The 14428-nt window shown below is 46.7% G+C and overlaps 2 protein-coding genes across 5 annotated transcripts in view; one reads left to right on the top strand and one right to left on the bottom strand.

Annotated features, from left to right (window-relative positions):
- On the top strand, positions 1-8141 carry LOC112157890 (hydroxycarboxylic acid receptor 2). 4 transcript variants are annotated; one of them, XM_036210681.1, is made up of 4 exons: positions 1-1712; positions 1779-2183; positions 2850-3255; positions 6057-8141. In XM_036210681.1, exons 2-4 carry the CDS (start codon positions 2050-2052, stop codon positions 6510-6512), a joined length of 996 nt encoding a protein of 331 aa, XP_036066574.1. In that variant the 5' UTR covers positions 1-1712; positions 1779-2049; the 3' UTR covers positions 6513-8141. The 4 variants fall into 4 exon arrangements, with proteins under 4 accessions (XP_036066574.1, XP_036066575.1, XP_024146741.1 ...); XM_036210682.1 differs by having other exon boundaries at positions 1800-2183; XM_024290973.2 differs by having other exon boundaries at positions 1-1434; positions 1594-2183.
- Positions 8142-9666: 1525 nt separating this feature from the next.
- Positions 9667-14428, bottom strand: part of msra (methionine sulfoxide reductase A) — a 25538-nt gene continuing 20776 nt past the window's right edge. Inside the window, exon 6 of the mRNA XM_024290978.2 lies at positions 9667-10824. Coding sequence (XP_024146746.1) covers positions 10645-10824 — 180 coding nt within the window. The 3' untranslated portion in view covers positions 9667-10644. The remainder of the gene's footprint in view (positions 10825-14428) is intronic.

The raw sequence follows: 14428 nt of genomic DNA on the forward strand, positions 1-14428 counted from the left end.
GAATTGTATAGTTTTCCACGACAGATCGGTTGATAAACCCTGTTCCCGCTCTGATCCTCTTCTGATCTGATCCTCTTCTGATCTGATTCCAAAGTGTTCCCAGCGTATTTTTTGTAATGATTATTACATTTATAGACAAATCTAAAAAACTCTAGAACAAAGTTTCTGCAGAGCAGCAGTAGATATTCCCCTCTGAGTTGTGGGCGGGACTATTGGTCTGGAATAAGCCCACCCGTTTCCCATCATCCATCTGTTTACCCTCTCTCCCACTAGCTTACAGCCCCTCACACCCCAGCGGTGCAACAAACATGGCAGCAAAATCGGAGCGATCCAGCTGTTTCACATTCCAGCTCAGACGAGGAAAACAAAGACGTTCATGGATCTATTAGTCAGAATGGGGCGGAGCAGGGAGCTTGTAGCCCCGCCCAGAGTATTTTTATGTCACAAATACAATCGTTTTAAACCATTTTTGATCACACTTGTTGTTTAAAAACTTCAGGATGTTTCCAGTTTCTGTTAGGAATAATTGAACTAAAATGTTCCGAGCAGCTTCTCTAACAGATGGATCAGTGCTAAGACAGGCGGTTCTGGACGCCACCGGGCCTCAGCAGGTACGAACGCCGCACGGCGACAGCCAGCCCTGCCCAAACAGAGGAAACAGAGATCACACTGACAGATATCAGTGTGAAAAGAACAGATTGGGTTTTCAAATACCACAATCTGTGTAGACACGCAACATGTGTGGGAGGAAACGCTCGAACCGCTGCAGCAACCCTCCCTGTTTGAGTGAAGAAGCAGCAGCCAGCCCTGTGTCCGCTTCACGAAGATGCTCGGAGCAGCTGCAAAAGCAGAAGCTGTGCAGCAAAAACCACTGGATGTGGGAACTCTCATTCTCATGGCTCGCAGAGCGTGCAGTGACTCGCTCTGCACAAGTGGCTTTCTTTTTCTGCATTTGCATTTGCAGAGCGCCGTCCGGTCTCAGGCGGTCAGTCAGGACAGAACCGAAGCTGCTCTCCTGTGTTGTTCAGTGCAGAGATCAGGACTCAGACATTTAATGTTTGACGTCTGTTTGAGGCTGATTTTCCTCTGCAATCAGTAACTTCACCGAAGCTTCGGCCTCCTGGAGGAAAAACGGATTTCTGTAAATGTTTATCAGCTGTGAGTTCCTCTCAGGACAAAATGTTCTGGTGATTCACACAAAAGTTTGTGTTTGTAGAGCCTACATTCACCCAGCTCTGCACAAGACATAATAAGAGAGCCTTTCTTACAGCTTCCTTCCTTCAGTGAATATGTAATTACACCAACCACAAGTTCCTGCTGGTCGTCCTCTAACAGAGTTCTAGCTTAGAAACATCACAGTTTGTCTTCGTCTTTATCGTGCTCTGAGGAGACGTTTATGAGCATCAGAAACCAGAGTTGACCACATGTGGAAAGGTGAGAGGCAGAGAAGTCCACTCTGAGGTTACTAAACCACTTCCACCCTTTCAGCTGAAGCCCCGCCCCTTTTTATTCAAGATTTTAAATCTGTTTTATTCTGGGAAAAGCCTTTTGACTGATGACATCATCATTGCTGCTGTTTCTCGTGTCTGTTAGGAGAACGTTGGATCCCCATCCGGTCGTGTCCTCCATCCTCAGACCCCGGCGGCTGACAGAACCTGATCCTGAGGAGAAAAAAAAAAAAGAAAACAACCTCCTGAGGAATTTCACAAGAGGTTTCCTGGAAAGCCCTTGTCACAATTTCGATCCTGTAAATTGGATTCCTGACACCCAGCTTTCAGTTTCTCTCCTTGAACCTCTAGAAACAGATACAGAGGGAGCCGTTTGAGTGGGCGGAGCCTCAGCGGTACACCTCCTGCTTTAAAAGTTGCTGTGAGGAGGACGAAGGCAGCGCTCACAGTCCTTCCTCTTCTCCACACTCAGCTGCTTTCCTGACGTGACTTCTCAGCCTTTCGTCTGACACCGAGAGAGACTCAGAGGAAGACAAACAACCGAAGGATTTAGAGCTTTCTCTGCTCCAGGAGGAGCAAACCTCTCCCTGCTGCTGCTGAGATGACTTCCAGCCAAATTGACCACTGCAATGTGTCAAACCCAGACACATACCATGTCCTCTCCTGGATGATGGTGGGACAGTTCACCCTGGGTCTGCCCCTCAACCTGTCCGTCCTCTACGTCTTCCTCTTCAGGTACGTCCTGCACACTTTCAGCTTCCTCCTGAGACGTTTGAGGAGCAGACGTTGTCTTCATCACCTCGGGGGTCTGAGTGAAGCAGTTTTAGATGAAAGTGGAGAAACTCCTGGTTTAAACTTTAAACTGTGCTCAAACACTGAGAATCAGTTCGCTGTCGTGTTTGTGGTTCAGTGCAGAGCAGCAACTTCTCAGGATTCTTCTGTTCACGTGTTCTGATTCATCCATCCATCCATCCATCCTCCTGACCGCTTTGTCCCCTTCGGGGTCGCGGGGGTGCCGGTGCCTATCCCGGCTACTGATGGGCGAAGGCGGGGTACACCCTGGACAGGTCTCCAGTCTGTCTCAGGGCCTCAATCACACACACATCCACTCTCACATCCACACCTAGGGGCAATTTAGAGTCACCAATGAACCTATGAAGCATGTTTTTGGACGGTGGGAGGAAGCCGGAGTCCCCGGTGAAAACCCACGCATGCACGGGGAGAACATGCAAACTCCACACAGAAAGGTCCCAGCCGGGAGTCGAACCGGGGCCTTCTCGCTGTGAGGCAAGAGCGCTAACCACTGCGCCACCGTGCAGCCCTGTTCTGATTCAAACATCTTTTTCTACCAGATCATCCAGGTAGACGGATCCTGATGCGTTTGCTGTCTTTCTCTTACAGATTCAAATTCTGGAGGAACAAGAGCGTCTTCCTCTTCAACATTGTGGTTGCTGACTTCCTGCTGGTGATCTGTCTGCCCATCAAGATTCACGATTTCCAGCACAACCTGCGGCGGAGCGAGACCGACGCCGTCTGCAAGACCATGCTCTTCATGCTGTTCCTGAACCGCGGCGCCAGCATCGTCTTCCTCATCCTGCTGTCCCTGGACCGCTACTTCAGCGTGGTCCACCTGGGGAGGAGGAACTGCATCAAGGCCTTCAATAAGACGCCCCTGAAGTGTGTGGGCATCTGGATCCTGCTGCTGGTCCTCACCACCCCCACCATGGTCGGCACCTTCGACTGCTGCAACAGTCTGGGCCGAGGTCCGAATGAGACGGAGCACACGGCGACGGACGTCTGCAGAGAGGTGAGGCCTGCTTCCCCTGGAACATAAACACACCGGGACTTATTTAGATGCAGATAAATACTTCTGAATCACAGGCTCTACGGTTCATCAAATATTTGATTTACTCACTTGAATGTTTACCTGAAGGAGCAAACACAGTAAATAAAAGCTGATGGAGAAGATCATCCAAATGCAGATCAGCTGTTTCCTTCTAGCCTCTCTGTCTGATCCTGAAGCTTCAGCTTTGATCCACTCCTGAGGAGAAGTCGTGAGGTTCAGGTTCCATCTTTGGGATAATAGATTTATCTGTCACACAGAGATCTGCAGACAGCCTTTTAGCGACTAGACTTTGATGACGAGGTTCTTCTGGTGGGATCAGCTCAGATCAGCCCCAGAGTCTGGACCAGACAGAAATCCTGTCTCCTCTGCTGCTGGTTACCTGGATCAGGTGTGAAAGGACACCGACCCTCGAGGTCTAGACACTGATGGTGGTTGAGGGCCAGTCGTTGGTCCAGGTGTAGAACGGGGCCGATGGAGGAGATAAATTCATATTTATCATTAAAAAACAGACAAACTCTGGTCATTTGGACCTTAAACGTCAATGTTGGTTATACGAATGTACTCCTTGTGTGTCAGAAGATTCCTAACTCCTATTGTAACCGTAGAATCTGTGTAACACAAGAAACCTTCAGCTCTGATCTGCCTAATCAAGAGTTCAGAAAAAATAAATACAGTTTACAAAGTGAACAAAAACATGTTTTTAATTTAAAAAATAAAATATAATAAAAAAATGCTTCACATAAAGTAACCACAATAAAAATGCTCATTTAAATGCAAAAACACATGCAAACCTTCAAAATTATATTTTTATTAAAAACATTAAATTTAGCCACGCCCACTTTAAGTGTTTCAACATTTCTGCCACGCCCACATTAACGGAATATGAAACTGTGATGCTTTGTACTGGAAAAAGTTTTTTTTTTATAAAGTCATGTTTGTGTAAATAAACATGAAGACTGGAGAATTTCTGGAGCAGCACGGTGGGCGTGGCCACATTAGCATGTTTGTCAAATCTTTTTTTTGACATTTATAACCGAATTCAGCATGTTTTTAAATTACGCTTTTGTTCATAAGAAACTCAGATATGAATTAAAAGAGATTTAAAGTCCAGATCTATGAATCCTCACTTGGATGAAAGAGAACTTTACCTGCATTTTCTAAATGTGAGGAACCTGTCAGAACGTCGAGGTCAACGTGTTCCTCTGAGACAGACATGGATCTGTAGCAGCTCTCGTGGGTTAAAGTGTGGATTGGATAAACATCTGTTCTCCTTTGGCAGCTTCCCGCAGCATTGTCTTATTTTACTGCGTCCGCATTCTGAGCGTGCTCATGGCGTTCTGATGTTGGGAAGCAGCTTCCCTCCTGTCTGACAGCCTGATGGGGGAGGGGCAGCACTCAGACGACCGCCATCATGGCGGTGATGTAATGGAGGCTTGTCAATCCCCGAATTGAATCTATCAATCAAGTTTTATTTATTTATTTATTTTTTAAAAAGTGCCACTTCTCATCACTCCCCTCTCTATGATGTCATCAAGGGATGGGCGGAGTTTAAAAAACTCGGAACTTCATATTTTCACCACTTTAGGATTTTTATGGCAACGTTTAAGAATTTTCTTCAGGAGTTTGTGAACTCGTGTGAACATGACAGCTGTCTTACTAACAAACAAAAGTGGGTCTGAAAGTGAACCCTGGGGTACGCCAGAGGAACAAACAGGACAACATGTTTATAAATGAAGTCCAGGCGCCACTTTACTTTAAATCATAAAAACATTTGAACCTTTTTTCAGAACCTGTGAGTTGATGGATCATCAGGTCAAACAGACTTTATGTCTAAACTCACACATGGAAGTCACTGATTAACCAGCTGGAGAGTCAATCTTTCATAACTGAAGCTGAAAAATGATCCTTCATCCTGCTGAAACGTGTTTCAGGAGAGTAAATCTGCAGTGAAATCCTCATCCTGAAGCTCCGCAGAAACAGAATCGTTGTTCTCTGAGACCCCAGCGACTGTGCGTCTCTGTGTCTGCGATGATGGCGGTGGAAAACTCGGTTTCTCTGAGCGAGGCTCCACAGGTCAAAGAAAGTTTTGAAATTATTATGGGATGGCCACAGAACCTGCCCTTTGGCAGCAAAGTGTGAAATTTGACCTCTGACCTCAGGAAGAGGCAGCCCTCTTGACTGTTACACCTTCTACAAATGTAAACTCCCCCTAGAACCTTTAATCAATCACCTCTTAACTCCTTGAGCGTCTTTGGAAAAAATGTTGGTTTTAAAGTTTGGAGATACTGAACAGTGTTAGCATGGCGAGCTCTCAAAAGGGGCGGTCCCACTGTGAAAATGTAATCCATGGATCGTTAGCTCTCGTCATATGAAATGGTATAACATAAATTATGAACATATGGGGGCGTGGCTGACAAAAGACCTCTGTTGCTAAGAAAATCCAAAAATGTACTTTTGCAGATTCTTGTAAAAATGACATCGATCTGTTGGTCACCACCAGGAGACCAAAATATAAAGTGGTTGCTATGGAGATAAACCAATAGAAAAGCCGCCATATAAAAAAAAGGCGGCTTTGTTCAGGCTCAGAAGACGGGGAGGGGGAGGGGCGTGTAGCAGTCAGTGAGTACGAATACTGTGATCATGTCAGAAGATGAACATCAACAGACGCGTTTAGGAAGGAAAGAGTGAACTCCACGTGCAGACGATGCTGGTCAGTCTCCGCCTCCACCAGCTGAACTCCCTTCCCTCCGTTTGTCTTGCAGTTCATCTTCTTCACTCAGATCATCATCCCCTTCGTCATCCTGGTCTTCTGCACCAGCCGCATCATCCGCCGCCTGCGGCAGAAGACGGTGGGCGAGAAGACGCGTCTGAGGCGGGCCGTGTTCGCTGTCATGTCGGTGGTGGTGGTCTTCTCCCTCTGCTTCCTGCCGTGCGCCGTGGCCAGAGTGGCGCTGCTGTCGGTGAGGCTGAAGAAGGACGAGGCCACAGAGGAGGTGGTGGTCCAGGTGTACGACAGCCTGATGGTTCTGTCCTACACCGACTGCCTGCTGGACCCGCTGGTCTACTGCTTCTGCAACTCGGGCTTCAAAGACGCCTACATCTCCAGCTTCTTCCCTAAAGTCCTGCAGAAGCGCCTGCTGAGACCCGACCCCAACAACACGACCACGGTGACCACAGCCACGCCCTCCATCCCCAAAATCACCTCCACAGTCACATAATGGCGGGATAAAGACTCGATCCGGATCTCTGCCCGGCTGAAGCAGCTGAATCCGCTCAGAAGACGTTTGGGATGTTCTGATGAAGTCGGCGTCTGACCTGCATCCAGCTGGAAATGATTCATTTCACTGTCGTGATGTCACTTCCTGTCACTGTAGCCTGAAGGTCAGAAGGTCAGCTCCGCCCGTGAAGCTGACGACTTTAATGAAACGGTTTCAACCCTGAACCTCCCCCCCCCCTCATGACGAAGCATCTCCTCCACATCAGGAACAGAGGGGGCGTTGCCATGGCAACGTAAGCATCTGAGACATTAGTGTACTGCTCCAGACCAGACAGAAAAACCTGAAAGAAGATGTTCTGCACTGAGCGCTGTGGGAGAGCGTCTGCCTTCAGGAGGTCACAGGTTCAGACCTGTGGTTTGGTTCCTCTAAAAGATCATGAAAATAAGACCCTCTTCCCTTTATGGAGGGTCGATGGGGGGGTGAAGCTCATAATACAGGACCCCCCCTAAAACCATGTAGACCTCAGAAGTCTGAAGCTCTGCTCTCATCTAGTGGACACACGTCAAACTGCACTGCTGTGACTCTACAGTTGAAAATGTTGATATGACAGAAACCAGAAGATTTAACGTCACGAGAAGACGTTGAGACAGAAGCAGCTGTTTATTCCCAGAAAACATCTGGATCTGATCCTGATCCTGGATCTGATCCTGATTGTTCTCACAAATTCCTCAACAATGTTATCTATTCCTTCCGTCAGTTCAGTCTGACAGATTTGTCACATCATGACATTTAATCTGATCTGATCCTCTGCCACGACTCCTGCTGCTGTGTGTGTTTCTCCTGCACAGGCCCAGCTTCACCTGCTGACTCCGCCCCTCTGCAGAGGGTTTCCCTCTCCACCAATCACCAGGCTGGGAAGGAGGTTTAAAACCTCCCAGAATGCTCTGCTCCAGCGGCGGCAGAAATCCTGGAAGGCTGAGATGTGATCTTCGTCCGCTGTCTGCCTGTTAAAACCTGATGGTGGTTTAGTTTGCTGTTGTAATCTGATTACATGTATCCTGTGGTTTAGTTACTTCAGTACTGAAGCTGTTTTGTGTTTCAGTGGAGAGCTGACGTTCATCACTTCACTTGTTATGTTGTTGTGTGACTGCCTCCGTCACCTGAATTAAAGGCTGTCGGTTCAAACCCCGCCCCCTTCTCTGAGCGTTTCTCTGGAGGTTCCCGCCCTTCAAACCACACATTTCTCTGTCCAGGAAACGACCCCAAATCCTGGAGAAACCCGCCGGGAAGCCATGACATCAGGAGGACTGAATCTTTCTGCTCGGTCTGAACCCTTCTCGTGTGAAGCTGGTTTCCTGTTTCTCTCTCTGGGAGTCCTCAGGGCTCCGATCCAGGACCTCTGCTGTTCGGGATTTGACCTTTGAACTGAATAATCTACAGGCTGATCTGAAAACTGATGACATTCTTTACGCCCGCCGGTCTCTGTTCAGGGTCACGGGGATGCTGGAGCCTATAACAGCTGCGGGATGGTTCTCTGGTCCATTTTGGAAATGATTCAATTTATGTCAAAAATGTCTTTAGATTCTGTTTGTTTCGTCACTGAAAGTCTAAAATATTAAAATATCCTCCATGAAATCCTTTCCTCCAGCATCAGGAGGAACCTCGTTTCTTATTTTTACACACCAACAAACTTTATGAAACGCTCTTCCAGCACGAACATTGTCTCCACTATCATCTATCAGGTATTTGATGTAAAGACCTGAACATGAGCAGCTTGAGCAGAGTCCTGATTGGATGTCAGTAACCACACCTGTAATCCGGAGCTGCAGGATGAACTTCTCAGTGTCCACATGAATGTTTCATCTTCACCACCGAATGGAGCTCTGCTTCTCAACGTGGACGTCCACAGCAGAGCTCCCAAAATAGAGATCCGCTCCCAAACAGGAAACATGGAGGAGGTCCAACGGCGCCGATCCAAGGTGGCGCTCGTCCTCAGACTCCTCCTCTTTCCTCGGCTGTGATGCTGATGCCAGTCTGGCAGGAAACACGCCGTCCTGCTGCTGCAGCGTGTGTGTGCACGTGTGTGTGCACGGAGGGTTGGCACCGACACAACTTCAGGCAAAGATCTAAGGCCACGCCCCCATTTAAATGACTGTAATCCTGATGAATATTCAGATGTTTCATGAAGGATTTCTGCTGCTGCTTCAAACTGTTTGTCTGAAACCATAAACGGGCTGAAAATCACTATGGAGCCAAACAAAAACACATGGAGAACCGCTGAAGTTATTATGGGATGGCCACACCACGTGAGGCTTGGCGGCCATCTTGGGACAAAGTGTGAGATTTGGTGATTTTCACGTTTTCTGGCTTTAGTCTACAACGACCCCTAAAGTTTCGTTGATCTTTGACCTTTGGAAGAAGCCGCCATCTTGAAATACAAAAACTCAAAAACACTTTCAGTACCAGCGACAACCAAGAATACATCCTGGTTTCTGCTGTTCTCGTGTTAATTCCTTGAGCATGATTGTGAGTCTACAGTGGAAGAAATGTTGGAATTAGAACTTGTAGATCATGGCGTGAACACAGCGAGCTCGCCAAAATGGCAATTATTATATATATAATCTATTTCGAGGCTCAAGCTGAACGAAACGATACAACGTATAACAATGTTAAAATTGTGGGCGTGGTCAACAGAAATACACCCCCAAAGAAGGGCGGACTCAGCATGCAAAAAAAAGATAGATCGTAACCCATGAGCGAAACGTACATACGATTGTCGGGGATCCTCAGGAGGATTTGAAATAATTATGGGATGGCCACACGACCCACAGCTCGGCGGCCATTTTGTTTCAAAATCTGATATTTGGTGATTTTCACATAGGATTAACGAACCTTTTGTTTATCTGATTGACATGAAATGTCACACACATGTCGCTAACTTAAGTTTACAACGACCCCTGGAGTTTCGTTGACCTTTGACCTTGGGAAATGGTCAAAGGCTGATTCAAGATGGTGACCTTGAATTTAAAAAAAAGAAGCTATTTGTATCAATCGTTTTATAACTTCATTGGGAAGCAATTGGAAGAAAATATTAGAAGTTGTAGATTTTTAACGGCGTCCGTGTGGTGAGATTAGAAAAGTGGCACACTCGTAATACACGCACGTATTTTAATGGATTACTGTGAGGATTTCAAATGTAGATCCCAGAATGAAGCTGTGATGTTATCATAACAGGATATGAACGTATAAGAAATGTGGGCGTGGTTAGCTAATGACCTCCATTGCTAAAGATAGGTTCTTATGAAACTCATGTAATCTGTTCACTGACCTCAGAGTAGCAAAACAAAGAAAACAAAAACACAAATGAAAAACTAAATCAGCAAGTTTTCTGTCCATCAAAACTCAGATCTGCTGCAGCTCGGGTGGTAAAACGCCGTCAGCACATGACGGAGGAATCATCAGGAATCATCAGGAATCATCAGGAATCATCAGCATTCCTGCTCCATGCTTGTACCCAGTTTGACGCCAGTGCACTTCAAATGAGCCCATATCATGACCCACCGCCTCCATGCTTGACGTGATCCGTTTCAGCAGCTGCACGCGTTCTGGCTGGAAGCATCATGAGCTTTGACATTTTTATGAGTTTGGACTCGGTAAACATGCGTCTGTCGTGGTTTTAGTGAGGAATTCTGGGAGTTTCAGCCTCAAACTTCTAACCTGAAGCTGCAGCGATGATCTTCAGTGAGGACCTGCAGTTCTTTCTGCTCTGCAGACGCTGCAGGATCTGATAGGAGAGGACAGACCTCAGGAATGAAAACAGTGTGCAGATTCCAGGAGGTCGGCCCCCACACGCTTTAGGGGGTCAGAGAACCAGAGAACAGAAGCTGTTGATTTCTGCATCTTTTAAAGCGATCTCACAGACAGTTGTTTTTAAAAAACACAGCGATCTGAGATTTCTACATTTGTCTAGAATTTTCTTTAGAACGTTTTACTCCATGAGGACTCTGCAAAGGAAAGTGCCGCCAGTCGTTCTTCCGCCTTTTCTGCAGAAGTTTGTTTTGGTTTTGCTGCTGATTCTCGTCAAGCTTTTGAAGCATTAATGACGTTTAAAACCACGTGGAGAAGAATCCTCTCAGCTCTTCTGGGTCTTCTTCCCCAGTCCGATGGGGCATGACACCCCCGTGCCCCCCAGGCCGCAGTAGCCGTCCGGGTTCTTGCTGAGGTACTGCTGGTGGTAGTCCTCGGCGTAATAGAACAGCTTCCCCTCCGCGATTTCTGTGGTGATCGGACCGAAACCTTCCGCCGTCAGAACCTGGAGAGAAAGAGATGCTAGAAAAATATTCTAAAACTTTATTGACAAACGAGAGATTCAGTCAGAATGAAACTAAACTGAAGTCTCTATTATCAGTAGAGTTTGGATCAAACCAGATGGAAAGGATGACTTTATCAATCAAGATCACAGAAGCTTCAAATCCAATCTGTAAAGGTTAATCTCTAATTCTGTCTGAGGTTCTGGAACTGGATTCACTTTATTAAGAAGCAGAAAACAGGCCGACCTTTAGGAAGCGTTCACACTGAACCAGACAGTATTGATCAACCAACTATGAAGATTCTGATCTAATTGATCCACTTATTCCACTTTTCCCCACTGAGTTCTGAGGTCTGAGCATCACTGTGGATCCTCACAACTGACACCAGAACCAGAACTCCTGCTGCCCTGAACCGTCGTCAGGTGAGAGAGGAACCAGATTCAGATCCAGAAACTCAGAGCGTTCAGGTTTTGAAAAAGAAGAGATGCTGCAGCGCGGTAACCATGGTAACCGTCTCCTCATCCTGCAGCAGCATCACATTTGACAAGTTTCTGTTTAAATAAAGCTAGAATCTTTGATCCGTTGGAAAAGAAAAAGTTTTTTCTTTTAGGCTTTAGTGCAATTGAGAAACTTCCGTGAATTTGGATCTGAATTATTAAAATCGTCGCCTGCAGCTCCTCCTGAGTCTCAACATAAAAACACAGCAGAGGACTTTGGCTCACAGCGCCCTCTAGTGGAGAATATGTTCATAAGATGAAACAAGGAAACCGTTTCCCTGCTGATTGTTCATGTTTGCTACAGAATCTTAATCAAATTAAAATGTTTCTATTTCTAGTCTCTTGGAACCTGATAATCAGATGAACAGTACAGATGAATCCACTCTGACTGCATGTGTTCCTGCTGTGGCTGCAGCCTGCTACAAACGCAGAACTCACAGCCGTTAATTTGCATGTAAGAGGAGAAGATTCTCATTTGGAATGCAAATACCTCGACTGCAGCGGCAGAGCCGGCAAATGTGAACAGCACTGATAAGCAGGCAGACGGGAGGGAAGAAAACGTGCAGGAAAAGGTGAAGCTGCAGCGGCACAAAAGGAGGAGTTTTCAGACAAAGAGGGGAGAAGAAGAAAGGACCGCCGCAGCTCCGGCTGCTGCCGCCGCACGCCGACCTATTACATTAAGGACACATGGAGCCGCGCCGTTACCGCCATTTCTGATGCGGCGCACACCCTAATGATAGGTGGGAGGCAGCGGCAGAGAAAGGCGAGGCTGCTTTCATTTGTAGATGAGCGGCAGACGCCTGCAAGGTAATTTCTGCGGTGCTGATTTCCCCAATCACCACCGCCGCCGCCAACAATCAGGGCCGGCGGCGGCGAACACAGATGATGCCACAACAGCAAATTAAAGACGCCGCTCTGCAGAAACCTGACGCTTTCACTTCAAATCAGAGGAAGAAACAAACGTCTCAGGTTCCATGTTCATGGGATGACTCTGTTTTAGAATATTTATGCTAAATTTAGCTTCTGATGAGCAAAAATAAATGTTCACGAGAACCTCAAGGTCAAACCTGGAAGCGGAAGATTTTCCTGACATTTTTAAGATCATTTGTATTTTTTTGTTTTAGTTTATTTTATTTGGTGCAAACTTAAAAAAAACATTAAATTAACTTAAATATAAATCCATCTGTGAAGTTTGTGTCTTATTTAAACTAAACTAATGAAACTTTTGGAGCCCCAGTGGAGTCCGATCTCTGGGAGCAGCGATGCATCAATATTTCAGAGACGACATGGCGAGTTCCTGCGTCATGAAAACACCTTCAGGATGAGAGGATGGACGCATCGACTCCCTTCTCCTCCTCCTGGAGGTTTCTAGAAGGAGGCGCTCGGAGGTGAAGTGAAGGTTTTGGACGTGACGGACGGCGCCAATCGTGGTGTCAGGTTGGATTATGAAACCCGGCTGTGAGCGAGCGAGCTTCTGCAACTGAAGCCGATTCTGAGGGGACAGATTTGAGGCCCAGATGGTTTGGCGCGGGTGGCGCTGCTGCAGGCCAAGCGCGCTCTCACGCGCACACATGCACGTGCACACGCAGCTAGGAGGGGTGGGGGAGTCAATCTGGTGAGGAAATATGATGAAACGTGGAGAATGTGGATGCAGGAAGCTGCGTGGTCACATGACCGCCTCCAGCTGCAGCTCGGCATTAGGAAGCTGTGATGGAGCAAAAGCTCAAAAATCCATCGGAGATCTCATCAAATCAGACGTTTAACCAGAAGATCTCAGAACCAGAACTTCCTTCAACAGAACAGTACCGTCATCCAACCACCACGATGACATCACATCGGCGGCTAGAACATCGAACTCTGAAATGTTTGCAGGAAGCCTCTCCTCTCTTCCTGCTGGATTTCAGCTGCAGAAACATTTCCTTCCAGAACAACAAGTGACGATGACCTCCACTCTTGTCACTCCTCAACTCCCAGAATCCTCAGCTCCACTACTGCTCAAAGTTCTGGTTCAGTATTTTAGAACTTATAGCTGCTGGCCCGCTTTGTTTCAAGTTTAATCCTGAACAAAGAGGAGCAGAAAAGCAGCAGCAAGTGGAGGAGGAGGAGGAGGAGGAGGAGGAGGAGGAGGAGGAGGAGGAGGAGCTCCGAGTCTCCACTTTGAAACAGAAAACTTGAAAATCTGCTGAGGATCTTTGATTCCACAGTCAGAACAGAGAGGAAGGCCAAACCGGGTGAGGAGAAAAAGACTTTAATGAAGACCGGGCCGCACTAGAAAAGAATGGAAGAGAATAGAGTAACCTCTTCCTCGTCAGTTTCCATGGCAACAGGCCCTTTGGATGGATGGCAGTGGAAAAACCTCAGCAGGAGAGCGTCTGCAGGAGGCGGTGTGCGAGCATCTTTGTGTCGGCAGACCTTTTACAGACGTGTTTATACAGACACGGTAAACAGAAGGTTTGAGTGGAATCAAAGTTTTCCCAGAAACCACGGTTCTGATCCGAGACTCAGTTCTGCTGCGCTTTCAGGACACAAACCCAATTGTGAAGAGAGCAGCAAACCTTCACTCAGCACTCTACAGCATGAACAAACGTGGACCATCACCAGCTTCAAACGAAGTTCAGCAAACATCAGACCAGAACGTCTACACCAGAACATCTAGACCAAAAAGTCTAGACCAGAACATCTAGATCATAGCATCTAGACCAGAACATCTAGACCAGAATGTCTAGACCAGCACGTCTAGACCAGAACGTCTATACATGAATGTCTACACCAGCACGTCCAGACCAGAACATCTAGACCAGGGGTCTCAAACTCAATTCAGCTGGGGGCCGCTGGAGGCGGAGTCTGGGTGAGGCTGGGCCGCATCAAAATAAATAATAATTATTAATTAATTAATTTTTAAAAATGAATTTAAAATAATCAATCATTAATAAATACAATGATAACCATGACCATACAGCAGATACTGAAGAAACCACATATTGACCGACTGACTACAACAGTGTTTCTCAAATGGGGGGGCGCGGCCCATTGGGGGGAATATGAATAAAAACATGTTTACTTTAGTTATGGATATTGTGCATAATTCTATGTAGTAGTTGATAATTAA

This window comes from Oryzias melastigma, linkage group LG24 (genome assembly GCF_002922805.2).
Source record: "Oryzias melastigma strain HK-1 linkage group LG24, ASM292280v2, whole genome shotgun sequence".
Taxonomy (NCBI): Eukaryota; Metazoa; Chordata; class Actinopteri; order Beloniformes; family Adrianichthyidae; genus Oryzias; species Oryzias melastigma.

Bases quoted from the DNA above. Each gene is read 5' to 3' on its own strand.
- LOC112157890 (XM_036210681.1), top strand. From the start codon at position 2,050: ATGACTTCCAGCCAAATTGACCACTGCAATGTGTCAAACCCAGACACA. The intron at 2,184-2,849 runs GTACGTCCTGCA...TTTCTCTTACAG, and splicing joins CTCTACGTCTTCCTCTTCAG to ATTCAAATTCTGGAGGAACA. The intron at 3,256-6,056 runs GTGAGGCCTGCT...TTTGTCTTGCAG, and splicing joins CGACGGACGTCTGCAGAGAG to TTCATCTTCTTCACTCAGAT.